Source organism: Oryctolagus cuniculus, chromosome 18, assembly GCF_964237555.1.
Source record: "Oryctolagus cuniculus chromosome 18, mOryCun1.1, whole genome shotgun sequence".
Lineage (NCBI taxonomy): Eukaryota > Metazoa > Chordata > Mammalia > Lagomorpha > Leporidae > Oryctolagus > Oryctolagus cuniculus.
In genome coordinates, this window is record NC_091449.1 from 9,991,634 (window position 1) to 10,016,671 (window position 25,038).

The 25,038-nt window shown below is 67.2% G+C and overlaps 3 protein-coding genes and 1 non-coding gene across 10 annotated transcripts in view; all 4 read right to left on the reverse strand.

Moving 5' to 3' along the window:
• Positions 1-2,319: 2,319 nt before the first annotated feature.
• On the reverse strand, positions 2,320-7,891 carry NOP53 (NOP53 ribosome biogenesis factor). 2 transcript variants are annotated; one of them, XM_051837343.2, is made up of 13 exons: positions 7,579-7,868; positions 7,135-7,199; positions 6,487-6,595; positions 6,122-6,321; positions 5,896-5,966; positions 5,034-5,129; positions 4,674-4,778; positions 4,405-4,587; positions 4,100-4,275; positions 3,887-3,953; positions 3,487-3,563; positions 3,313-3,369; positions 2,320-3,170 (listed from the first exon to the last, which is right to left on the reverse strand). In XM_051837343.2, exons 1-13 carry the CDS (start codon positions 7,800-7,802, stop codon positions 3,164-3,166), a joined length of 1,437 nt encoding a protein of 478 aa, XP_051693303.1. In that variant the 5' UTR covers positions 7,803-7,868; the 3' UTR covers positions 2,320-3,163. The 2 variants fall into 2 exon arrangements, with proteins under 2 accessions (XP_051693303.1, XP_051693304.1); XM_051837344.2 differs by lacking the exon at positions 2,320-3,170 and having other exon boundaries at positions 3,309-3,369; positions 7,579-7,891.
• On the reverse strand, positions 3,733-3,841 carry LOC127488378 (small nucleolar RNA SNORD23). The gene has a single exon (XR_007916072.1). It is a non-coding gene; the product is annotated as a small nucleolar RNA SNORD23 (small nucleolar RNA).
• Positions 7,892-8,653: 762 nt separating the features above from the next.
• Positions 8,654-19,369, reverse strand: EHD2 (EH domain containing 2). The gene is made up of 6 exons (XM_051837342.2): positions 19,212-19,369; positions 17,752-18,237; positions 17,402-17,499; positions 13,918-14,330; positions 11,657-11,821; positions 8,654-9,915 (listed from the first exon to the last, which is right to left on the reverse strand). The coding sequence occupies exons 2-6, from the start codon at positions 18,153-18,155 to the stop codon at positions 9,364-9,366; spliced, it is 1,632 nt and encodes a 543-aa protein (XP_051693302.1). The 5' UTR covers positions 18,156-18,237; positions 19,212-19,369; the 3' UTR covers positions 8,654-9,363.
• Positions 19,370-22,891: 3,522 nt separating this feature from the next.
• Positions 22,892-25,038, reverse strand: part of BICRA (BRD4 interacting chromatin remodeling complex associated protein) — a 60,222-nt gene continuing 58,075 nt past the window's right edge. For all 6 annotated transcript variants that reach the window (XM_051837346.2, XM_051837347.2, XM_051837348.2 and 3 more), the window contains one exon: positions 22,892-24,598. In XM_051837346.2, the coding sequence (XP_051693306.2) occupies positions 23,544-24,598 (1,055 nt within the window). In that variant the 3' untranslated portion in view covers positions 22,892-23,543. The remainder of the gene's footprint in view (positions 24,599-25,038) is intronic.

The following is a 25,038-nucleotide window of genomic DNA, read 5'->3' on the forward strand; positions in this document are numbered from 1 at the left end:
GCCGGCTTATCATCGGAGTTTTACAAACCCTCTGGGAACAACTGCCTGAACCCCCATGTGGGACAGGAAAGCAAATCATTTGTTAGCACCAGGAGAGTTCTTATCTCCCTCTAAGCTAAGCTTATCTCTCACCAGCCAGCATCAGGCCTTGGAATGGGGTGTGTGTGTGTCAGATTTCACTTCCTGTCCAGAGCCACCCTTGGCCAGTTGCATCCTGGAATGGAAGCAGCACATTTCAGATTTTTTTTAAAATGTGAACTTACACACTCTACTTCCATCCGTGGCAAAATTCCCCAGACCCTGAGCCCCTGGCTGTCAGGGGATCACAGCACCCAGATGCGGCGGATTTGGGTGCAGGCTACAGAGGAATACGGCACCGCCAGGCGTCTGGGAGCACTTGGTAGTGCTGTGACAAGGATCAGTGCCGGCAGGAGGGTGGGTGGATGGATGAGGGTGAGTAGGTGGACGGGTGTACCTGCTGAGTGGATGGAGAGGAGCAGGTGGACAGGTGCTACATGGACGGGCGGATCTTTGCCACCCGATTGTTCCACACCTGTGTGGGCTCCTCCAGCCAAGTCAGGACTGGCCCTGCGTTCCTGAGCACTCGCCGTATGCGACTTCCACGGCCCCTGCCCTGCTCTCTCCCATCATCTGCTGTGGGGGAAACCCAGCCTTCCCCCAGAAGCTGCGCCTGCCTGCCCGCTGTGGCCGGGAAGTAGACCCTGCTGGGTTCTAGATGGCAGGGCAGAGAGTGGATGAGAGGGAGGGAGGGATGAGTTTATGGGCAGCAAGCCAGCCAAGTGCTATTTCCATGGAGACCTGAGGCAGCCCCATGTCCCTCACGTCCCCCCTCCAGCCGCCAGCTCCCAGCCTCCCACGCTGCCCCGAGCCCCAGCCCTTCCTGGATGGCAGCGGCTCCTGCTGGCCCCTCTGGCTGCTGGGCAGGGGAGCACCTAGGCAGGCAGCTGCGCAGAGGCCTGCGGGAGTCCAGGACCCGAACATCAGACCTGTGCAGGGGGAATCACGGTCCTGTTGTGACTAGGGACCCCTGTCCAGGGCCAGGACCCACGACCTCCCCACACTCTCCCCACTTCCCTGCCTCGAGGCCGGGGTCCTGGCCCAGGCTGGAATGCAGGGGGCTTGTGACTGGTGCGGGGACATCATCGAGGTCTCCCAGCCGATCCCCAAGCTGCAGCCTGCAGGTCCCCAAAGCCCCACTGGGAGCCCCACCTCCCCAGGCTTCCAGTGACCCCACCTTGCTCCAGCACCACTGACTGCCTCCCTCCCGCCACAGCTGCCCCCTGCTCCCCCACAGCCAGGGCCCCAGTCCACAGCTTGACAGACCTCTCACCCCACCTCCTCTCTGGCTGCAGGACCCTGCCCCCCCCCCCACCGCCTTTCCAAGGCCTTCCAACCCCAGTGCCTTTGCACCTACTGTCCTATCCAGGAAGCTCCCTCCTTTTATTAGTCTCTGCCCAAATGTAGACTCCTGGGCCAGGACCCAGGACTGCCGGCTCGGGGGGAGAAGAGAGGCCTGCAAACAGGGTGGACGTGACCTGGGTTGGAATCTCCCATCTGGACAAGTCATTTCCCGCCTCTGTGGCTCAAGGCCCTCAGCTGTGATATGGAGTCACAACAGCACCTCCCTGGGGCCAACACAAGGATGGGAGACAGGTGGCGGAAATCCTGGCTCCTGTGCAGCCCTCGCTAAGCCCCAGAGGGAGCGCAGCAGGTGCGGCCCAGGCCCTGCAGATCCTGGAATTCTTCTCCACGGTGACTGCCTTGGGCAGAAGAGGGGAAGGGGAAGGCACTCCCCATGCTCCGAGTACGCAGAGCAGGGGCTCCCAGACCCCCAGAAGCTGCCCTACCCCCCCACCCGCCTGGGAGACCCGGATGCAACTCGAGGCCCAGCCCCAGCGCCCGGCCTCCCTGCTCTCCTTTGTTCCACTGGGCAGACATGTTTGCCCTGGACTTTAATTGCTCCGCGAGAATAACGGACATGTGGGGAGAATAGAGCAGCTTCCCGGAGGCGGCAGCACATCCTGTTTGGTGGTTAACGGCCACTAGGGCACAGGCCTGTCCCTGCCCCTGTTCACCAGTGCTGCCCAGGCCCTGTGCCGCCTCCTCCGGGGCATGGAGTCAGGGCGCCCACTGGGGCCCCGCCCCCAGCGTGAGCACAGCTGCACGAGCTCACCACGTCCTGAGCACACGTGTGCATCCCCTGCCCCTCCAACAACCCGCGGGGAGCCAGGCACGACCCCGCGTGCAGGTGCAGAGGCCGAGCGACCACACGAAGTCACACAGCTGACACGACGCGGCTGGGACGCTCACTGCTTTAATGGGACAGGGAGACAGACAGACATCTCTTGCTCGGGGGGGCCCTCCCCCAGCAACCAGGGGCCACGAACTCAAACGGGGCCTCCCACATGGCGGGCAGGAACCTGGGTGCCTGAGCCCTCGGCTGCTACCTCCCAGGGTGCCAGGAGCGAGCAGCGGCATGGGAAGCCGAGCCGGGACCCAAAACCCGGCGCTGACTCGGGGCGCAGGCGTCCCAGGCTCCTCACGGCCCCGAGCTGCTGCCCCCGCCCCACACGCTGTGCGGTCAGAGGCACGCCTGGAGTCTGCGTCCTGGAAGCCTTGGAGGGACCTCTTCTAGCCAAACCACGAAGCCAGACTCAAGTCAGCTCCGCCAACACCCCAGGGAGCCAACCTTTCACCCAACAGCGCGGGAACTTCCCGAATGCTAGTGCTGCCAGTCAGCTTCCTGCCCCCCCCCCCCACGGACTGGGCCCCACCTCGCACTGAGCTCCCGGCGGCCCGGGCACGCGCCTCGTCCCTGCCCCTGTGAGGGGGCTGCACTCCGGGCTCTGCACGCGCACCGGCTTCCCCCGGGCTCTGGCTGCCGCCTGCCGTCCACACCAACACACACACACCATGGCCGTTCCCACACCTGCAGGGCCACACTCAGGATGGGGCCGAGGGCACCAGGCACGGCCACTCCATGCACCCACACTGGGCCTGGGACGGGTGGAAGCCCCCTGCCTGCCCGGCCCCTCGCGGCCTCCCCGACCTCGGGGTGGGGGAAGGGGAGACGAGCCAGACGTGCAGCCCGAGCGGCCGATCACAGGTGCTTTATTGGGGGTGGCAGCCCGGCGTCGCTCAGCTACAACCTGCGGACGGAGGACAGGGGCTGAGCAGGGGCCCTCGGTCCGGCCCTGTTTCCCTCTGGGAGCCCTGCCCGCCCCACTCCAGGTCTGGGGGTGTCCCGTGGGCTGTCCGGGGGAGCGCAGCACAAACGCCTGCCCCACTCACTGGATCTCGCGGAACGCCCGCTTCTCCACCAGCTTCACTTTGTACTTGCGCTTGAACCTGGAAGAGGAGGAGCAGTCAGGGCGGAGGGCGGACCCCGCAGGCCCGGCGCCCACCCTGCCCCACCACCCCACACACGCTCCCCCAGGCCCCGCCCCTCCCGGGCCCCGCCCTCACTTGGCGCGCTCCCGGGGCTCGATCATGTTCCTCCTCTGGAAGCTCTTGAAGCGGTCCCGCAGGATGTTGCCCTCGGGCTGCGGGGCAGGGGGGAGGGGGGCTCAGCTCCAGGGGCTCGGGGCGGGGGGAGGGGGGCTCAGCTCCAGGGGCTCGGGGACAGTGGAGGGGCCTGCAGTTCTGGGCATAGGACAACCCCTGCAGGATGCTGGGAAACCAGGGACCACCACCCCGCCCCTCAGCACCCTGTGCCCTCAGCCCCTGGACACTGGCCCACCTGGCCCAGTCCAGGGGTAGCCAAGGTGTCGCCCACAGCCCCGGGGGGCACGGGGAGCAAGGATGGGGTCATCACCGGGCACAGGGTCCCCGCAGCCCACCCCCCACCTCCCCCCCCAGCAGGCACCTTCAGCGTCCTGAGCGAGTCGGACAGCTCCGAGCTGAGCTGCACGTCGATGTCGGGAGGCTGGTACCTGCAGGATGGGGGTGTCAGGGGACAGAGCCCAACGGCCCCTCCCACAGGAAAGCACAGGAAACAGGGTAACGGGACCGGGAGGGGAGGAGAGGGGAGGGGAGGGGAGGGGAGGGGCAGGCCCCCCCAGTCCCCCAAGCCTCTCACTTGAGCCGCCCCAGCCTGCGGGGCTTGTGGGCCTCAGCCAGCCGCCGCGCCCTCCGCAGCTCACGCCGCCTCGCCAGCTCCGCCAGCCGCCGCGCCACCTGCGCCTTGATCCCACGCAGCCGGAAGAGCTCCTGGTGCCGCAGCCGGGCGGCCCGCAGCGCAGCCTGCTGCACTCGCTGGGGCGGGCAGGGCGGCCTCAGTGAGCGCAGCCCGCCCCCGCCCGCCCGGGCCTCCCGCCCTGCCCCCCCCAGCAGCAGGAGGGCCCCAGGTGTCCAGGGAGGGCGGTGTCCGGGGCCCGCGCTCACCTGCGTGCGGGCCGCCTTCTCCCGCCGCCGCTGCTGCTCCGTCTTCTTCTCGGCACCGGCCGGGCGGGCAGGGGTGGGCGAGGCCTCGGCGGCCCCCGCCTCAGGCCCCTCGCCCTGGCCCGGCTCCCCCTCCTCGTCCGACTCCTCCAGCAGCCCCTCGCACATCTCCCGGAACACAGACTCCTGCGGGGAGGGCGAGGGCGGTGTCAGGGCGGCCTACGGAGGGGGAGGCCGCGGGTGGCGGGGGCGCGCCTGGGCAGCGGGCTCACCTGCGTGGCGGCCTGCTCCGCGCTGGGCAGGGCCAGCTGCCGCTCCAGCTTCTCCGCCTCCCGCTGCCGCTGCAGCTCCACCTCGTGGGCAGCCAGGAGCAGGCTCTGGGCAGGACAGAGGGGGCCTGCTCTGTCCCCGCCCGCCCGCCCGCCCTGGCTCTGCAGAGCAGGCCCAGCGCCGAGGCGCCCAGGACACAGACCCAGGGGACAGGGACGTCAGGGGGCCCCGAACCGCACCCTCCCCACGGCCCGCCCCTTGCAGACGCCAGGGACAACCCGCAGCCCCGGGCTGGAGGAGGGAGCACCCAGCAGGGACCAAGCCCAGGCGGAGCCGGCCGAGGAGGGCCGGGAGCACGGTACCTGGTGGTCCTCGAAGGTGGGGTTGTACGAGGCTCCCGCAGGCGTCACCTCCACAGCAGGTACCTGGGAGGGCCTCACGTGGAGGCGTGGCGGCCGCTGCGGGACAACACCGGCAGTCAGCCTTGCCCCGCCGCCAGGGTGCGTCCCCCTCGTCATGGGGGTGCTGCCCTCCTGCCCAGCGGGGGACCGGGCATGCAGGACACTGTCCTGGGAGCAGAGCCTCAGCCCTGCCCACACAGACCCTGCTGGCCTTGGCCTTGACCTGGGGCTCCAGCCGGGGGAGACCCGCACACAAAGCCTGAGCCAGTCCCCCTTCCATCACAGCAGGGCCCACTCCAAGGGTCTTCCCCCCACCCCAACAAGGGCCCTGGCCACACCCACCCCAGACCCCACCCTCTCGTCTGTGGGCCCCACCCCCGGCCGCCACAGGAGCCTCCGCTCTCCACACTCCTCTCTCACAAAGCAGTCCGGTGCCCCCCACAAGCCCACTCAGAAGGAACCCCGCCACCCGCCTGCGCCCCTGCCCAGCCCTCACTCCGGTTCCTTCCCACAGCGCGGCCCACTCAGCGGCCATGGGCCTAGTCCCCCTTCCTCGAGGCACAGACCGCAGCCCGGGCAAGGGCGAGACCCCGGCCCCACCCCGGCCAGCAGGGGCAGAGCAGGCACTCAACACGGGGAAGACAGAACAGACCCAGAGAGCCCGAGGTCCCCAGGAGGCACTCCCTCTGAGACAACGGCCGCTCACATGCCCCTCAGGGCCCCTGCCCGCCCACAGCAGTGGACACGCGTGGTGCTGGGCCCCGGCTCCGGGCCACCCCGCCCCGCGGACAGGGCACACCAGAGACGCTGCCCCCACGCTCACCTTCACGCCTTTCTTCTTGGTCTGCTCCAGGAAAAACGGGTCCTGGCCAACCAGGGGCCTGTCCAGGGGGTCTGTGAGGACAGCGGGTGCTGTGGGGCCTCCAGCGTGGGCTTTCCCACCCCAGGGGACTGGGAACCCGGGCGCAGTGAGGGAAGGCACCCCACCACCCATGCAGGAACGGGAGCCGCTGGATGGGGGGTGCACCCTGCCCCAGGCGGCCACTCACTGTCGGCGGCCCAGAGGTCGTAGAAAGGCCGCTCCGCGGTGTCCTGAGGCCCCGGCTGGGCCTTGGCCGCGGGCGGGCGGAGGGCGCGGGCCTGCGCCTTGCGCACCTCCCGTGGCAACTCCCCCTGCGCCGCCAGCTTCTCCCACAGCTGCTCCTTCCGCCTGAGCTTCTTGGCGTTGGGCACCTGGTGGGCGAGGACACTGGGCGGGGACAGGCGGCACAGTGTGGCAGGTGAAGCCACAGGCCTCCTCCCCTGCCCTGGGGTCTCCCCAGCACAGGACCCTGGCTCCCCCACCCTACCCGGCCAAGCCTCTAAGCTCAGGATTCGCAGCAACAAAGGGTCCAGCCAGGGGCAGGGGGCTCACTCTTTGGGGGCGGGGACCTTGGACGTGTTCTCAAGGACGAGGTCGACCCGGAGGGGCTTCTTGAGCAGCAGTGACTTCCTCTGGAGCCTGCTCGGCTTCCTCTTCAGTGCTGGCCACAGAGGGAGAGCGGAGACAGGGCCTCAGGCCTCCAACCCACCCACGGGGCACCACGGGAGCCACCAGACCTGCTGCTCCCCGGCCCACCCCACAGCCCGCAGTCGCCGTCGGCCCCCAGGCATGGATGCGGTGTCACTGCAGCGGCCCCCAGCCCGAGAGCCACTGTGAGCACGCAGGCTGGCGCTGGCTTCTCGCCGCTCCCAGACACTCACTCCCCTCGCTTGCCCAAGCCAGCGCCCCCACCAAGCCCTCGGATCTCAAACGCCAACACCCCCGCCCTCCCCAGGTGGGCCCTGGCGCCCTTTCTGCCCACTCAGAGGTCTCGTGTTAGAGCCAACCCTTGGGGCAGCAGGTACAGCCGCCTTCGGCTGCTCCACTTCCGGTCCAGCTCTCTACTGTGGCCTGGGAAGGCAGTAGACGATGGCCCCAGTGCTTGGGCCCCTGCACCCGCGTGGGAGACCCGGAGGAAGCTCCTGGCTCCTGGCTTCAGCCTGGCCCAGCGAAGGCGTCTTCCTGGGGTCCCCGGCTCACCCTTTTCCTTGAAGCCCGTGTCCACGAAGAAGAGACGGTCATCCGGGGCCTCGGACAACAAACCCCTGGGAGACGGAAACGCACAGTCAGCCCCGGACGCGGGGGCGGCCCGGGGGTCCCGCTCTCCTCTCGTTCTCAACTCCAGCAGCTTCTCCAGGGCCGGCCCCCGCCCGCGTGCTCAGAACTCCACCTTGAACGCGCTCCGAGCTACAGCGGACGCAGCAGGCGCGCACACCCCCCAGATCACTCCTCGTTCGCTTGAAATCCAGGTCCAGCTAAGCATCCCCTGCGGCCCCACCCCCGCACCCCGCGACCCGGCCCATCCCCTCGGCCGCCGTCGCGGCAGGTGCACCTGGCAGCACTGCCCCCCCCCACGAGCCAGCTTGGCTCTGCACCTGGCCGCACAGAGCCCGGCCCGGGCCCCGGAAGTCCAGCCCCGCGTACCCGCTCGTGCGCTCCTGCAGCCGCACGTCCTCCAGAAACTGGTCCACCTCCAGCCCCAGCGGCTCCTGCGCCAATCGCCGCCAGCCCCGCTTCTTATTTCTCGGGCCTCGCCGCCGCCGCCTCAGCGCCGGGTCCACCGAAGTGGGCCGCAGCCCCAGAAAGCCAGAATCGCCATCGGTTTTCGAAGACTTCCCGCCACCACCACCTCTACTCCGCGCCGCCATCTTGTCAAAGGAAGATGTCCGGAAATCCGGTCCGGGGCGTGCCCGCGCAGAGCGCCCACCTCTCCGGTGACGCACTTCCGGCGGCAGCCATCTTGGTACAGGGTAACCGGCTTCGCTTCCCGTAGTCTGTGTAACGGGATCTGCAGATTCCTAGCGGCGGTGCGTTGTAGGGTTTTTGGTTTTCGCCCTAGGCAGAACAGTCTCTCGCGGCCTCCCGAGGTCTTTACTCGAGTTTCTGCTTATTTATTTATTTTTTACGCTCATTTGCTTAAAAAGGAAAGATGAGAACCCTCCGTGGCAGATTCGCCACAAGTTCGCACCTGAGAAGAGCACTGTGGCCGTTGCAGGTTCCACTCGCGGCGCCGGGGGCGGAACCTCGGCGTCGCGCAAGCTGGCTGGGCTGCGCCTCAGTCTCCCCGTCGGTGTGGCGCGGGGGTGACCCTGGTGTTCCCGCCTCTGAGAGTCCGCGCGCACTCGCCGTTCACACACTGGGAGGCAGGAGCCCTGGGCGCCTGGCCCGGCTGCTGCGGGCCCGAGAGCACCGGCGGCCACCGCACCTGGGGGACCGCGGCTCCCCGAGTGCCCGCCAGGGGGCGCCGCGGGACCGGCGGGCGGGCCCGGGCTCGCACGCGCAGCCGCACGTCCCGGGGCTCGGTTCCCAGGCCCCCGCGGCGGGAGGGGCGTCCCGCGGGGAGGGCCGCCGAGTCACTTTTCCTCGGAAAATATGTGCCGGCCTGGCCCCGGGCCCGGGCCTGAGTCACCAGGGCCGCGCCGCGCCGCGGGCTCCACCCGCCCCGCACCCCTCCCGGGGGCGGGGGCGTCCCCGACCCCGAAGACAGCCCGAGCGCGACTCCGGGGGGCAAGCTTGGCTTTATTGGCTGCGGGGGTGGGGTGGGGGTGTTGCGGTTCCGAGCACCGGCCCCTCCCCCGTCCCGGGCAGGGCTGGGGTCGGTGGTGGGCGTGGGCGTCGTCTCCTCCTGTTGGCGTCTTCCTGGGGTCCCCGCCACCGTCAGTGGGGAAGGCGCGCGCGGGGCCGGGAGTCCCCTGAGCGAGGATGGAGGCTGTAGCACCAAGGACCCCCGCCCCCAACCCCACGGCGGCCCCGGAGCTGGGGGCTGAGGGAAACCCCCCAGGGGCCCTCCCGTCTTTTGGGGGCTGCCCTTGACCTTGGACGACTGAGGGAGGACAGGGCTTCCCCTGCCTGCCACGGGATTCGAACTTGGGGTGTTCCCCCAGCGCGGGGCTGGATGGCGTAGGCGGTCTCTGCTGTGCCGTGGTGGGCGGGGCGATGAGAGGGGCGGGGCACGAGCAGGGGCGTGGCCGGAGGAAGGCGGGGCATTGTGGTGGGCTTGGCCGGATAAGGGCGGGGCATGAGCGGTGGGCGTGGCCGGAGGAGGGCGGGGCGGGGCCTGCTCGGAACAGGTGCGTCTGCGTGCGGAGCGCAGGCGAGTGGGCCATAATAAATACGTGAGTGGCCGCGGTGCGGCCGGGAGCCTGCGGGTGAGCGTCCGTGAGTTGTGCCTGCGTGGGGGCCCCGCGCGGTGTCCGGCGGCGGCGGCGCTCACTCGGCCGAGCCCTTGTGGCGCCGCTTGGACGGGGGCACGAGGCGGCGCGGCAGGTTGGCCGGCAGCCCGTGGCCCTCGAGCTTGGCCTCGATGAGGTGGCTGGCCAGGGCGAACTCCTCGTCGTCCAGCATGCCGTCGCGGTCCACGTCGCTCAGCTTCCAGATGCGCCCCAGCACCGAGTTGGGGAGCTTGGTGCCCACCATCCAGCTCTTGGCCTTGGAGCCGCTCAGCTTGCCGTCGGCCGGCGCCAGGTTGTAGAAGATCTCGTCGTACTTGGACTTGTCCTTGGTCACCACCCACTCGGCCTCGTCGTCCGAGCCCTCCTGCCCGTCGTCCAGGGCCTCGTCGGGGCCGCGCTCCACGAACGGGCCCATGTGGGTGCCCTCGAAGGCGCCGCCCTGCACGCCCACGTCGGTGCTCTCCAGCTCCTCCTGGCGCAGCAGCGGCATGAGCTTGGCGATGTCGTGGGTCAGCATCTCGTCCAGCGCCTCCAGCAGCTTCGGCTTCAGCGAGTGGAACTTGGTGAAGTCGTGCACCATCAGCAGCTCCTGCGGGGGGGGGGGGGGGTTGGGGGGAGACTTGAAGGAGTCAGGGCTGCAGGGTCAGGCTCAGGGGCCGACGCGTCCCAGCATCCCAGCGGCGAACAGCCCGGTGCCACCCTCTGGTGGTCAGCTTAGAGGGCAGGACTCCACCAGGGCTGGGGTGGGTCCAGCACCACCAGAAACCACACCCGCTGGCTCTAGACCCGGCCCCCCACCCAGGCAACGGGTAAGTCTCCTGCTCAGGGAGAGGCTGTGCAAACACTGGGACATTTCTCTCTCGGCATCGCGGTAAATTCCAGAGCAAGATGGGACAGGGCTGGCCCGGGCAGGCTGGGGCGGGGAAGGTTCCAGGGCCAGGGAGCCCAGGGGCTACAGTCCAGGGCTGCTGCCTGGCCTCCACGGAGCCCGGCACAGTCCCACACCCCAGCATGATCTGGCCCCCGGGAGAGAGCCCGGCGCCCGGTGAGGTTCTGGGGCGTGGGGGGTGACTCAGCACCCATGACGGCGGGTGCACGATGCCCATTTTCCAGCCGAGAAAACAGGCTTGAGAAGGGTCTGGCTTGCCCACGTTCACAGAGCCAGGAAGTGGCCAAGGCGACATGGGCTCCACCACCACCAGCCCCGGGAGTCCCGGGCCCCAGAGCAGAGGTCAGCCCAGGGGCCGGTCCCCGTCCCCACATTCATTTGGTCACTTCTGCCCCAAGCCACCCCACCCAGATACAGCACTGAAAATTCTAGTCCTAAACATACCAGGAGCCTCCCTGTGGTCCCCCACTATCCACTTGTCCCTCTCTCAATACTGGATTCCCTGATTATCAGGGGGCCTGGCCACCCAGAAGGAAGACTACACTTCCCAGCTTCCTTTATACCTCCACAGCCATGTGACCAAATGCAGTCAATCAGGTGGGCACACACCCATGGCCACATGACTAAGCCCAGCCAATTGGATGCTGGCACACTGGTGCACTCGCTATTTCTGGAATCATCCTGTTCAATGTGGTAGCCACTAGTTCCCTGTGTTTATGAAATTAGTTAAAATGGAAATAAAATGTAAGTTTTAGCGTGGCCTGTGGCTACCGTATCGGAACATTTCCATGTCCTTAGGCGGTGGATGGACAGCACTGCTCTGCAAGGTGTAACTCTAGGCGTTGGGTGCATCAGCTAAGGTACCGCCTGGGGCACCTACGTCCTGTAGCAGGTGCCCGGGTCCAAGACCCAGCTCCGCGTCTGAGACCAGCTTCCTGCCCACGTGCACTCCCGACGTGCAGCAGGTGTCGGCTCAGATAACTCGGTGGGGTCCTAGTTGCCAATATGGGAGACCCCGATGAATTCTGGGCTCCTGGTGTCGGCCCTAGTCCAGCCTGGCTGTTGCAGCCATGTGGGGAGTGAAACAGCATATGGAAAGTCTCTGCCTCCGTCTCTCTGTGTGCGTTTCTGCCTTTCAAATAAAATAATTCTTTAAGAGAGAGGCTCTTGTACCCTCCTCCTACCCTCCCTCCATTCTGGTCGACTGGAATGCAGACACTGGCCAGAGCTTCCATGGCCATTTTGTGCCACGAGGCATCTCAGGCGTGGAGGCCAGGCCCCTGACGCTCTCTAGAAAGCATCCAATCCACCCAGGGGAACCCAAAGGAGCTGCTATCCTCATTAGCCCTCTGTGGCCCTGAGCTAGCTCTGCTTCCTTACGCTAATGCAGGACGCCGGGTGAGGAAGGTGCTTTCCTGGCCCGCCCGCCGGGCGCCCCCACCTGCATCTTCTGGCAGTCGGGGAAGTCGCCGGGGGAGATGTGGTGCTCCAGCTGGATCTTGGCGAAAATCACCGGCAGCTTCATGATGAGCTGCTTCTTCTTGTTCTCCTTCCCAAATACCGACGGCATCTCCTTCTTCAGGTAGCTGATGATGTAGGCGTGCACCTGCGCGAGCAAGGCGGCGCCTGAGCCCGGGGCTGGGTCCCTTGGCCCTGCGGTGCACTGGGAGCGAACTCCAGGTGGGTGCAGGCGGAGAGGCCTCCCCAAGCCTGGCCTCCCCGCTGCTGACCCCCAAGTGGGATTTGGGCCGCGCCGGCAAAGCTGTGCACCCTCAGCCTGGCCCCACCTGCAGGCCCAGGCCAGCGGCCTGCATGGCCCCCACTTCCCGGTCCCCGGTCCCCACTGTCCTGGCCTTAGGCCGGCTTCCCCCAGAGAACCGCCCCTTCCAGCAGCGGCCACTTCAACAGAGGGGCAGGGCCGGGGGAGGGAGGAGTCCCAGCCTCACCGGATGCGGCACAGGCGGGGAAACTGAGGCAGGAGCGGCGCGGGGGGGGGTGTCCTAGAGTCCAGAGAGGCCTTGCCTCTGGGGGTGGGCGCACGAGGGGACGCGGGCAGAGTGACTGGACCCAACGTGGCAGAATCCCACGTGAGGGTGGGCGTGGGGCGTGTCGGGAGAGCCGGCCAGGGCGGACCTCGCTTGAGGAGTGTGTCCCAAGTGGCCCCTGGGGAAGCCCCAGGAACGTGCAGGAGGGGGAGGGCGTGGCCTATGGATTTGACGGGCCAACCGCGGCAGGGGTGGGGTCCTGTTGGCGGGCGGGGCCTGAGAGGCGGACCAATGGGGGCGAGGGGGGCGTGACCAGCTGGGGACCCCCGAAGAGCAGGCGAGGCCTGGGCGCTGATGGCTTTTCCAGAGAGGAAGCAGGGGAAGGTGCCAGGAAGAGATAAGTAGGCGGGCGGGCGGAGCCGCGGGGCCGGGACTCCGGGGTTTGTCCGCCTTTCCGGAGCCGCCTCCCGCCCGGGCTGCGGGGCACCAGGTGTCCGGGTCGGCTCTGAGCCCTGGCTCCCGCCTCTGCTTCCCCTAGCGGGGGCGAAGGCGCGCCCGGGGCGGGGGGCGGCGGGGAAGGCCCGGCAGGGCAAGGTGGATTCGGCCGCTCCCGAGGAGGATTCCTGGGGTGGGGGTGGGGTGGGGCTCTGACTCACCCCCTCTTGGCTGCTCCCGAAGCCAGCACCTGGGGCTCCTCCAGCCCTGGAGCCTTCCTGGCCTCCCCGCCTGCCCGCTTCCTGGCCCACCTCCACCCTGGACGCCTCCTCCGCGCCCCCTCGCTGCCTGCTCTCTAGCCCCCAGTCCCACTCTCCTGGGCACCGCCTCCAGGCAGGCAGCTGGACTCTAGCCCTGCCTTAACCTCACTCCCCAGTGCCCTGGGGACAGCGCTGCCCACAAGACCCTGGGCGTCCCAGCCCCCACCCACCTCCCCGACATTACTTGCACTGTCTATGCTGGTTCCACACCGACGGGCAACCTCAGATACTCTCTCCCCCAGGAAGCCCTCCCTGACTCCCCCTGGACTACCCAGCCCCAGCCCTGACCATGCATGGGGACGGGGGTCTCCACCTCCCCAGGGCAGGGACTGGGCCCTGGGACCAGGAGCCCAGCAGGAGAGCGCCAGGCCCGCTTTGGTCAATGCTATGTCCCGGCACCGCCCAGCGGGCGGCCAGGCACAGAGGGGATTTTGTTAGGTTGGGGGGGTTTGTTCCATGGCATTCGTTCCCCAAATATTTACTGAGAGCCGATTGCTCTCCAGGCGCGGGGACCACATCCGTGAGGAATTCCAAGTGGCCCGAGTCCGGGAGGCAGAAGCCTCAGCAGAAAGAAGCCCGGTTGTCTTGAGAATAGGATGAGGCCGGGGAGAAAGACGGGCAGGGGCGGGGAGCAGGCAGGACCCGCCGGGTGGGGAGGAGGGGCTAGAGAGGTGAGGACCGTGCGTGCGTGGGGAGAGACTTGCAGGAGGTGAGGAAGCCGAGCAGGTTTCCGGGAGGTGCAAAGGCCCTGGGGTAGGATGGAGGTGGCCGGCGGGAAGTGCAGTGAATGATGGGAAAGAAGCAAAAGGTGGAGGAGATGCCTGGGGAGGGGGGCACCCTGGTGAGACCAGCAGGGATGGGGCGGGAGGGGCCCTGGGAGGTGCACGGTCCTGCACCCGCCCAGGCGCGCGCACGCTCCCCCCCCCCCGCGCGCGCGCCAACCGCAGGGGCCCCGCGCTCACCCGCACCAGCCGTGCCCGCTTCACCAGGTCGTTGAGCTTGCGCAGCGCGGCGTGGCGCGGCAGGCCCTGGATGTCGCGGAACAGGTCCTGCTCCTCCAGCTCGAAGAGGCGCCGGTTGTCGGGCACGAGCAGCGGCTGCGCCCAGAAGGAGCCGATGTAGACGCGCAGCACCTCGGGCGTGCCCACCACCTTGCCCAGCGCCCACATGAGCGCGCCGTACACGCGCATCAGCTGCTGCGTCTCCACCATGTCGGCCTTGTTGAGCACCACGCGGATCTTGTCCTCGTGGCCGCGCAGGGCGCCAATGGCCTCCGAGAACTCGTCCGAGATCTCCAGCTTGTGGGCGTCGAAAAGCAGGATGATGAGGTCCACGCGCTCGGCGAACCAGCGCAGGACGGCCGGGAAGTCGTAGCCTGGGGCGGCGGAGGGCAGGGGCACGGGTCAGACCGGCAGGCAGTGGGGCGCGTGCCTTCCTTGGTAGACCCGGAGCGCGGGCTGTACGGTTGCCCGGGTTCTCAACGGTACAGATCCCTGTCTGGGAGCCCCCACCCTCCCCGGGGCATAGCCCACAGCTCTGGCTTGCCAGCCCCCAGAATTTCCTGGTCGCTTTCTCATCCGCTCATCAGAAGCTTAGTGTGGGCCCTGGTCTGGATGCAGGACACCCGGAAGTGTTTGCTAAGAGAGCCCCATGCTACTGCGGGGCCCCTGGCCTCTGTCCCCCCCCCCCCGCCACTCCCCGGGGCCTGTCGGACCCCGCCATGGCCAGCGAGTGGCGCTCGCCAAGGCCATAGCCGTGCCCTCGCCCTCACAGATGTCAATATGTGTAATCTATTCGACAATAGACACTGAGGGGCTGGCGTGGCACAGCGGGTCAGGCCGCCACCTGCGATGCCAGCATCCCCTAGGGGCACCGGTTCGAGTCCCGGCTGCTCCGCTTCTGCTCCAGCTCCCTGCTAACACGCCTGGGAAAAAGCAGCAGAGGACGGCCCCAGTGGCTGGGCCCCCGCACCCACGTGGGAGACCCGGATGGAGCGTCTGCTCCTGGCTTCTGCCTGGCCCAGCTCGGGCCATTGCAGCCATCTGGGGAGTGAATCAGTGGATGGAAAATCTCTCCCCCTCTGTAACTTTTTCACATAAATATCTTATTTAAAAAAAGAGAGAGAGACACTGAGAAGCTCACACTGGAGGCCCCGTCCCCCTGTCCGGGCCCTGGGGAGACCACAGGGGACTCAGAGCCAAGGCGCCTGGCCGGGGCTCCCTCATCCCTTCCTCATTCACTCATTCCTCATTCATTCATTCATTCAGCCACCGTCGCCCTGGCTTGATCACACATCCTTTCATCAGGATGCCAGGCTGGCGTGGGTAGGGGGCGTGGCCAGGAGACCTGGGTGTGAAACCCTGGTCTGCCCCCCTCCAGCTGTGTGACCTTGGGCAGGTGTTGACCTCTCTGGACGTCAGGGAGAGTGAAATTGTACAAAGGAGCAGGGGCATAGGCGAACCGAAAACCACGCCCAGCCCTGGACCCTCTGCCTCACCGTGGCCGAAGGGCAGTGAACCAGGCGTGGGGAATGGTTCCAGAACCTTCTCTCCAGCTGCTGGCTCTGTGGAGGAGGCAAAGGGAGCCCAGCCCTGTCCTCCCAGGCTCTCAGCCTGCTGGGGACACAGACCCACCCCTAGAGCGGTGAGGCTGGCACAGGGAATCAAGGAGCCCGTGGGAGCCCGGGGCAGTGGAGGGAGGGGGCGGTCAGGGAGGGCTTCCTGGAGGAGGGAACGAAGAGTTGGCAGTATGGAGAGCCGTCACTGAGCCACCTGCCCTCTCCTGCTCCCGGACAGAAGGAGCTCACTGGATCTCCCCCCAGAGCAGGAGCCCCAGGGCCGTACAGCCTCCTGGGGAGCTCTGCTCCAGGGACACTGGGCTCGGAGGGTGGGGTGGGGGCATTGTTTGGGGAGAGGAAAGGGCCAGGTCACGGAGGGACGGCAGCTGGGCCCCCTCCCTCCCCCCAACGTCTGCACAAACACGCACTGGCTGCGGTTCAGATAGACTCTCCTGGGGCGGGGAGGGAGGGGGGTTGAGTCAGCGTGGGAACGGGCGACGTGGCACAGAGGACAAGGCGCCCCGCGGCACTCGCCCGAGGACGACAGCCACGGCCAGCACCCAGCACCGCCGCTGTCCCGGGGCGCCGGCTGAGCCACTTTGCTTCCCAGGGGGCGGCGCGGCTGTGCCCACTTTACAGATGAGAAAAGTGGGCGCGGCGTGTGGGAGCGGCTTGGCCCAGAGCCCAGGCGGGAGCCCCACCACGCACAGCCAGCGGCACACGCAGGGATAAACTCAGCCACGGTCTCCTGTACCAGGCGCAGCTTGAGACACAACCCTCACTCCCCATCCGGGAGTCGCGTGTGCACGTGCACGCGCGCACACACACGGCCACACACACACACATCCACCGACACATGCGAGGCCGCTCCAGAAACTTGCTGGCAGATGGACTGAAGGGGCCGGCGCTGTGGCCTCGCGGGTAAGAGAACCGTCCCATAGGGGCGCCGGTTCGAGTCCTGGCTGCTCCACTTCCCACCCGGTTCCCTGCTAATGTCCTGGGAAAAGCAGCGGAAGATGACCCAAGTGCTTGGGGGCCCTGCACCCCTGTGGGAGACCTGGATGGAGCTCCTGGCTCCTGGCTTCAGCCTGGCCCAGCCCTGGACATTGTGACAATTTGGGGAGTGAGCCAGCAGATGGCAGATCCCTCCCTCTCTCTCTCTCTCTCTCTCTCTAATTCTTTCAAATAAATAAATCATTAAAACAGATGGAATTAAACAATAAGTTTATCTTGGTACAGAAAATGAACCAAAGTCTGTGCATGGGTGCAGACACACACACACATTCTGCAGCGCCAACAGGCCCTCCTCTCTCTGTGTCAAGGCCAAGGATACAGACCCCAGTCTCTGGGACCCGGGCGCGGCTATCCCCGGCCCAGCCCCCCCCAGGAGCCGCTCCTCGCCCCGATCGCTTGGGCAGCTGCCGCCGCCTTCTTCCCACCCGCCCGCCCGCCCGCCCGCCCGCCGGCCCGCTGGATGGCCGCCAGGGCTGCGCTCCCCTCTGCCCCACACGGCCGCCTCCTTTGCCCCAGTTCCCGGCACGCAGGGGGAGGGGAGGAGGGGTGCTGGGGGGGGTCCGGGGGCGGGCAGGGGCGGGCGGGGCGGCTGCCGCGGGCCCCGCTGGAATCCAGCCCTCCCCTGCACAGCTGTTTATAAATTCCAGGCCCGGCCTTGGCCCCCGCCCAGGTCCCCCTCCCAGCCCCCGCGCAGCCCCATCTGCGGCACACTCCGCCCAGCAGGGAGCTCCCGGGCCCCAGGGCCTCCCTGCCTGCACTAGGCCCTCTCTCTGGGTGTTCCAAGACCCCCGCCATCTGCCTGGCTCTCCTCTGCACCCCACAAGGCGCCCAGGCCCACGCCCACGGCGGGCCCCCGCCCCGCCGGCCTCACTCACCCCGGCTCACTCGCTGCTTGGCGCCCGACAGGATGCCGGGGGTGTCAATGATGCTGATGCTCTCCAAGACCTGATTGGGAAGCTGGGCACACATGAACCTGGCGGCAGAGGGCAGGGGGGTGGAGCCTGAGCCGGGGAGGGAGGCGGGGCCAGCGCCCTCCCGCGCACCGTTAGCTCTGGAGGGGCGGAGACTACGGCTGTGCCCATTGCACAGATGCACCCAAGAGAGGCACGGAGAGGTGGAGGCCTTTGCCCAAGGGAGGCAGGATTTGAACCCAGGCCCCACCCCTAAGCCAGGGAGGAGGCGCGGGCAGCAGCAGCCGGGCACAGAAACAGTGCGCGCCCCGCACCTGTTAAGAAAGGTGTTCCCGAAAGGGTTGAGCTTCCGGAAGGGCTTGTCAGGGTCTACGACGAGGGCGTTCCCGGGCACGGTGCCCTCGGCTTCGCCGTGCATGACGGCCACGAAGCAGTCGGTGGTGGGTTCGGGTCCCACGCGCGAGCCGGGCACCTCCTGCTCCAGCAGGTACTGGATGAAACTGGTCTTGCCCGTGCTGTACTGGCCGGCCACCAGCACCATGGGCTTGCCGTCGAAGTCGGCGTCCTCCAGGGCCGGCGAGTGGAAGGCGTCGAAGCGGTAATGCTCCTCCAGTGGCAGCAGCTTGGTGCGGTACAGCTCCTTGAGCGAGGACGTCACCGTGCGGATGGCCTCGCGCTGCTGGCCGCGCGCCCCGCCCCGCTTCAGCCAGCTGAACATGGCGGCTGGGCGCTGACCACTGGGCTCACGGAGGGAGAGAGAGAGAGAGAGAGAGAGAGAGAGGCGCAGGGGCAACCGGTGCCTGCAAGAGGAGAGGGTGTTGATGGCGGACTGCCTGGAGGAGGAAGCAGCCTGGCCCAGCCCTGGCCCGTGCAGCCATGTGGGGAGTGAACCAGAGGACGGATCTGTGTGTCTCTGCCTCTCAAATCAATGCAATAGATTAAAGATAAATAGATACGGGGATTGGGTGGACAAGGGGCTTGGATGCCTGCGGGAACCTTGGGTATCTTGACTCTTCTGTCCATCACTGGACACATTTCCCCTGGAAGTCACTCTCTGGGGGCTGTGGACCCAGAAATGAGCCACAGGCCAGCTGCCAAATGCCCAGAGCGCTCGCTCAGAAGTTAGGGGTGCCTGAAAAAATGCCAGCACCGAGCTCAGCTCCCAGGCCGCGTCCTCCGCCTGCCCTCGCTGTTGCACGGTAGGGCCTGTAGTGCTGTCCCCCGCACCCCGCCGCCGCCCCGGGACCCCGCGCCTGCGCCCGCGCGCCTCCATCTCTAAACCCCGGGCTGGGAATTCACCCGGCTGCCCCAAGAACCTCCCAGTCTCGGAACACCGTTCCTTGGAGAAGCGGGCTGCTCCCGGGGCCCGAGCAGAGAGGAGCCAGCCTGCACCAGAGGGGGAGGGGCTGAGAGCTGGACAGGAGTCCCCCTCCCCCGGGGGGACACGGACCCGGCGGGCACCCCCACCAAAGAGGAGGCAGCGTGCAGTCACTGTGGCGCAAATCAAAGGCCTCCAAGTCCCCAGCATCGTGGCACCGGGGCAAGGCGCAGAGGAGCCGCGGGCAGGAGCCTGGGCCGAGGCCAGGGACCTGGGTGGGGTCCCCGGCGGCCAGGGTCCGCGGACCTCCGCGTGGGATGTCCGTGGGCGGCTGCGGAGGCGCCGGGGGGCGAGGCCGCGGGGCCGGGGGCGGCCGCTGCAGGCTGCTGGCGGGCAGCACGGGGCCTTCGGGGGCGCCAGCGGGAGCCAGAGCTGCGGCCCGGGGGGCGCACTCACCGACGGGGCGCGCTGGCGGCCGGGCCGGGCTGGGCGGGGGTCCCGCGGGGAAGGTGAGGCGCCCGCGGAGCGGCCTGTGCTCGCGGTCCCGTCCGGAGCCGTCTGAGCCGGGTGGGGCTCGGCGCGGGGAGGAGGGCGCGGGGCAGGGAGGCGCGGGGGGCGGGGCGGGCGGGACTGGAGCCCCCCCACCCCCGGCCCGGCCCGGCCCGGCCTCTGGCGCCCCCTGGCGGACGGCGAGGCGGCTCAGAGTCCGGGTTTGGGATTGGGCCGCCCCAACCTCCTCCGCGCCTCTTTTCGACGTGGAAATAACAGCAACGGCCGCAGAGAAGATAACAGTAACGACAGGCGGCTGCAGCCGCCTCCTCACCGCTCCTCAATCACCAGCAAGCCCGGGCCTCAGGACTTTTGCTTGCACTGTCCTTTTGCCTGGAGCGCTGACCCCGCAGGGAGCGGCCTGGCTCCCTCCCGCCCCTCCCTCAGGCCTCCGCACAAACGTCACCTCCTTGGAGAAGCCCTCCCAGATTGCCCCGTCTGCCTGCTCTGCCTCACCTGCGCGGAGACTTCCCCCAACCCGTGGTGGCCTCCGCACTGGGCACGGTGCGGGGTCTGCCTGGGGCCCAGCCGGTGTTTGTGCAGGGGTCTGTCCTGTGCTCTTCAGGCCTGGGGGGGTCTCACTGAATCCTCAGAACCCTTCAGCGACATTGCACCCATTTGACAGGTGAGACAGCCGAGCCCAGAGGTCATGCGCCATGCCTGCCTGCACTGGGTGCACGAGAAGCATCCTGTCTCATCATCTGGGCCTGGAGCTGGCTTTTCCTCCCCGGGGGCCGGCACTGCTGGGGTTCGCAGCACACAGGCACAGGGAAGCAGCTCAGTTTTGCCGTCTGTAAAATGGGCCTTTGTCGGGACCACGACTCCTTCGGGTCTTTGCTCAAATGGCCTCTCCTCAGTCTTCCCCAGCCCTGACGCTGCTGTCTCTGCGTGGATTTCCTGCTGGGCATCTGTCACCGCCAACCAGTCCATTCAAGGTATTTGTTACAGCATTGCTCGAAATGTTATTGAATTTTTTTTCAAAGGCAAAGATCTTCCACCTGCTGGTTCACTCCCCAGGGGCCAGGTAAGCCAAAGCCAGGAGCCTAGAGCTTCTTCTGGGTCTCCCACAGGGGTGCAGGGCCCCAAGGATTTGGATCATCTTCCACTGCCTTCCCAGGCACATTAGCGGGGAGCTGGATAGGAAGTGGAGCAGCTGGGACTCAAACCAGCACCCCTATGGGACGCCCGCATCGCAGGCGATGGCTTTACCCGCGGTGCCACAGGGTCTAAAGCAAGAAGGCAGCTGGCAGCTAAGTGGACGGATGTCCTCACTCGTGGGTCCCAGAGGAGCCCATGCAACCGCCTGGCTCAGGGGTGGGGGTGGGGGTGCGCACCTGCGGCCGCGCTCAGCTCTCAGCACCCAGCGAGGGCCTCCCTGCAGCTCACCCAGGTGGGCTCAGCGTGCAGGACACCCCATGGCTGGTCCGCGGCCCCGGCTGCAGGCGGTCACCGTGGCTGCCGCCAAGGGCCGGTCTCCCGCGGGGCTATGTGTCGCCCGTGGCCTCTGGACCCAGTGTCCGGCCCGGCCCTCGCCGCTCCGCACGCGGCCGCCAGGGGGCGCCAGCGCTCCCGGAGCCCGAGGTCCTCTCAGGCCGCGCTGGGGTAAGCAGGGGGGCCAGAATCCAGCTCACTCTCCACAGCTCCCCCAGTCCCCGGGCCAGGAGAAAGCACCCCTAAGTCCATACAGAGGCCCCGGGGAGCAGCAGCTGCCTCCCCCGCCCCCACCCCCGCAGCCCTGGGGATGTGCCCACCCTGCGGGTTCCCGGTGACTGTAGGTGCCAGCTGATCTCTCCCTCGGTTTCTCTGCCTCATTCTGGACTCGCTCGGGAAACAGCTCAGTCTTCCAGGTCTGGGTGGCACTCCCGTGTTCAGGTTTTTGTTTGTTTGTTTGTTTTTTAATTTAAAAAGATTTGGCTGGGCTGGAGCTTCATCCTGGTCTCCCACGCAGGTGCAGGGGCCCAAGGACTTGGATCATCTTCCGCTGTTTTCCTAGGCGCATTAGCAGGGAGCTGGATAGCAAATGGAGCAGCCAGGACTTGAACCAGTGCCCAAATGGGAGGCCGGCGTCACAGACGGAGGCTCAACCTGCTGACCACAGCGCTGGCCACCCCCAATCTACCTTCAGTCCTGCGCTCAGGGTTGGGCCCCCCGTGTGAGGCTGAGGAGTTTCTACAGCGAGAAGGCGTTGCTGTGCCTTACTGAGCTGAGAGACAGAAAGAGTGAGAGAGCGAGAGCGAGAGAGAGCGTGTGCCTGCAGTGCAGACCTGCAGAGCAGGCTGGGAAGCCCTGACCCAAAGCCTGAAATGCCCCCAGTCTCACTACCTGAGCACCCACAGGACACCACCCTGGAAAACTCCAACCTGGCCTCCCGGGGCAGGCAAGGATCAAAGCGCAGGTGCACACAGCGAGCTAAGCGCCGCCTGCATGCAGTGCTGCTGCGTTGCCCAGGCCCCTGCTGCTCCACTTCCCATCCAGCTCCCTGCTAAAGCAGCTGGGACACCCAGGCCCCTGTCACCCACCTGGGAGTTCCTGGCTCCTGGTTTCAGCCTGGATCAGCCCCGGGTGAGACATTTGGGGAGTGAACCAGCAGATGGAAGATCTTTCTCTGTGACTCTGCCTTTCAAATAATTAAAAAGCCCTTTTTTTTGAAAGATGCAGGTGCACCAAAAATATTGTCTAAAACTACCTTTGGGTTATGTGCATATGAAACAAAGAATTTTGTTTAGGGGCCGGTGTTGTGGTGCAGTGGGAAAAGTCACTGCCTGTGACACAGGCATCCTATATGAGCGCTGCTCCTCTTCTGATCCAGCTCCCTGCTAATGTGCCTGGGAAAGCAGTAGAGGATGGCCCAATTCCTTGGGCCCCTGCACCTGCATGGGAGACCCGGATGAAGCTCCTGGCTCCTGGCTTCCATCTGGCCCAGGCTCAGCTGTTGAAGGCATTTGGGGAGTGAACCAGCAGATGGAAAAGCGGATGGAAAATCTCTTCCTGTAATTCTTACAAAATAAATCAACAAGGGGCCATATTGCCTGGCTGACGACATTTAGCCCAAAGCAGACAGGCACTTCAGCTCCCCAGGTGAGGTCCTGGCTACTGTGAAAGGGGCAAAGGGGCCAGCGCTGTGACACCAGCATCTCATATGGGCGCCGGTTTGAGTCCCGGCTGCTCCACTTCTGATCCAGCTCCCTGCTTGCACATCTGGGAAAGCAGTGGAGGATGGCCCAAGTCCTTGGGCTCCTGTACCCCCATGGGAGATCCAGAAGAAGCTCCTGGCTCCAGATTGGCCCAGATTCGGCTGTTCTGGCCACCACTGGATGGAAGACCTCTCTTTCTCTCTGCCTTTGCCTCTCTGTAACTCTGCCTTGCAAATAAATAAATCAATCTAAAAAGGAAGGAAGAAAAAGAAGGGGGCAGGGCCCACAGAGACCTCCCCTCCCGTAAGTCAGATCCGTCGGTATTCTGGGTTCCTGTGCTCCCCACCACCCTCGTCAAGCCGCCCGAGCAGGTGCAGCCAGCACACCTGGGCAGCTCCCCAACCACGGGCCGCCCCCTAACCTCCCCAAGCAACAAGGCCAAATGGGCGTGTGTACAGTTTTAAAAAAAGGATCGGCTTTTAATTTACAAGAGTTCTAAATGTACAGAATTCTCCTTTAAAAAAATCCTTATACACAATAAATACAGTACAAAAAAATTTATCTTACAGTACTAGTTTTGTCTCCGAGATTTCAAAATGTGGCGCGGGCGGCTGGAGGCAGGAAGGGCAGAGGAAGACTGGCTGCGTGGCGGGGGCATGGGGGGGGGACCCCGGTTTTGCTCGGATCGCGGTGGAGCCGCAGCTGCGGCTGGGTGCGCGGGCGTGCTCTCGCCTGGACGCGCGGGCGCACAAGGAGGCAGCGCACGCGCCCGGGGGAGCCCCCGTCCCATCTGCGGATTCCTTCTGCAGCCTGTGCGGTGGCGGTGGGGGCTGGGTGGTCTGGAAGGACCCTCCCTGGCAAAGGCTTGCGCGCGCCCCGCAAGGCGACGGATGTGGCAGGGGGCGCACAGGCAGGCACTGGCACTCCGGAGGGAGCCCGCCTGTGGCTGGGCGGGGCGGGGGCGGGTACCCCGGGGCCCCCTCCCCCGAGTCCGTGCCCTGCCCGCCCCCCCACGCCGGCGCTCCGCCCCGCGGCGGGGGTTGGCGGCCTTCACGAAGGCAATAACTTAGGCGGGGGAGATGGGCGGGTCCCGGGCGGCCCGCTGTTATCTGTTCAACGTCCTGGCGCCCAGGCCGCCGTTGTGGCTGGAGGGCGGGTAGGCCTCGGGCCTGTGCGGGGGCGGCGGCGAGGAGGCGGGCGCGGGCGCGGGCGGCCGGCCGGGCGCCTGCTGCAGGTTCAGGATGCTGTCGATGGCGCTCTGCAGGTGCTCGGTGAGCGCGTCGTCCTGCGGGCTGTCGCTGGAGAAGCTGGCCTGGTCGACGTCCGGAGACTCCGACTTGCGCCGCTTGGTGGGCGGCGGCGCGGGTGCCTCCCAGCCGGGGTCCCCGCCCTGCGCCGCGCCGGTGTGGGCGGCCGCGGGCTCGCCGGGCGCAGCGCCCTTGAGCAGCCGCTGGTACAGCTCGTCCTCCACGGCCGCCAGCTCGCGGATAAGGCCGCTCGTGGCCTCGTCCACCTTGGCGGGCGGCGGCGCGGGGCTGGCGGCCGCGTGCTCCCGGTAGCTCTTGCGCAGTGGCAGGCGCGGCCCGTGCGCTGCGTGCCCTGGCGGCTTGCGGGCTGCGGCCGGCGGCGGGTGGTCAACCGTGCCGTTCATCTGGCCCGGGGCCGGCGGCGGCGGGGGTGGCGGCGGCGGCGGGGGCGGCGGCGGCGGCGGCGGGGGCGGCCGCGGTGGGGGCTCGGCGCTCTGGGGGGCGGCGGGCGGCGGCGGGGGCTGGTGCACCGGGTCCAGCGCCGTGTTGTGCACGACCTTGCTGAGCCCGGCCTCCTGCTTGATCTTGAGCTTGAGGCCGATGCGGCTCCGCGCCTCGTAGGTCTTGATGGGCGGGCGGTTGCGGGAAGGCATCGGACCGTCTTCGTCGGCGTCCAGGGACGAGGCGGCGGACGACGAGGAGGACAGGGAGGCGGAGGAGGCTCGCGCCCAGGTCACCGACGGGGAGCCGCCCGCCCCGCCGTGCCGGATCACGAGCTTGGTGGGCAGGTGTGGTGGCGGCGGCTGGCCCGAGGCGGCGGAGGCTGCCGCGGAGCCATGGCCTGGGACCCGGTGGCCGTCGGAGGCGGCGGACGCGGGCAGGCCGAGGGCGCGCGAGGAAGACACGTACTCGTCTGCGGGGGGAGGGAGGCAGAGAGACCAGCGGGTGTTAGGAGGCCCGCGCTGCCCAGCCCTCGCCCGACGCGAGTCGGACACCTGTGCTTCTTGGGAGTAATCCCTACCGCCTGATTCCAGCAGGCTGCCTGCCCGGGGACCCGCCGGGGACCGCTCCAGAGCGCACGTGCCCCGGCAGCGGCAGGGGGCTTGGGAACGGGCGCTGTGCACTGCACCTGACGGACAGGTGTGTACGCGGAGGCAAAGTAGCTCACTAGAGCCCTACGCAGCCCTGTGCTGAGGCTCATGGCTCCCGCCCTCCCCCACCGCTGACCCCCTGCACCGAGGTGTTCTCTAAGTACCAGTGAGCAGGATGTGGGGGCCCAGCGGGTTGAGCCAGCTCCTGGGACAGTAGCGGCCAGTAAGATGCCTATTTGCTGCTGCGTCTCCCATGCAACCC

What these genes read in the sequence shown, in the direction of transcription:
- NOP53 (XM_051837343.2), bottom strand. Translation starts at nt 7,802, where the DNA reads ATGGCGGCGCGGAGTAGAGGTGGTGGTGGCGGGAAGTCTTCGAAAACC. An exon ending in CACGGGCTTCAAGGAAAAGG is followed by an intron (nt 6,596 to 7,134) that starts GTGAGCCGGGGA and finishes CTCTGTGGCCAG; the next exon opens with CACTGAAGAGGAAGCCGAGC. An exon ending in GAGCCCCGGGAGCGCGCCAA is followed by an intron (nt 3,370 to 3,486) that starts GTGAGGGCGGGG and finishes CTCCTCTTCCAG; the next exon opens with GTTCAAGCGCAAGTACAAAG.
- EHD2 (XM_051837342.2), bottom strand. Translation starts at nt 18,155, where the DNA reads ATGTTCAGCTGGCTGAAGCGGGGCGGGGCGCGCGGCCAGCAGCGCGAG. An exon ending in CAAGCAGCGAGTGAGCCGGG is followed by an intron (nt 14,331 to 17,401) that starts GTGAGTGAGGCC and finishes CCGCCGCCCCAG; the next exon opens with GCTACGACTTCCCGGCCGTC. An exon ending in AGCGGGCACGGCTGGTGCGG is followed by an intron (nt 11,822 to 13,917) that starts GTGAGCGCGGGG and finishes TTGCTCGCGCAG; the next exon opens with GTGCACGCCTACATCATCAG.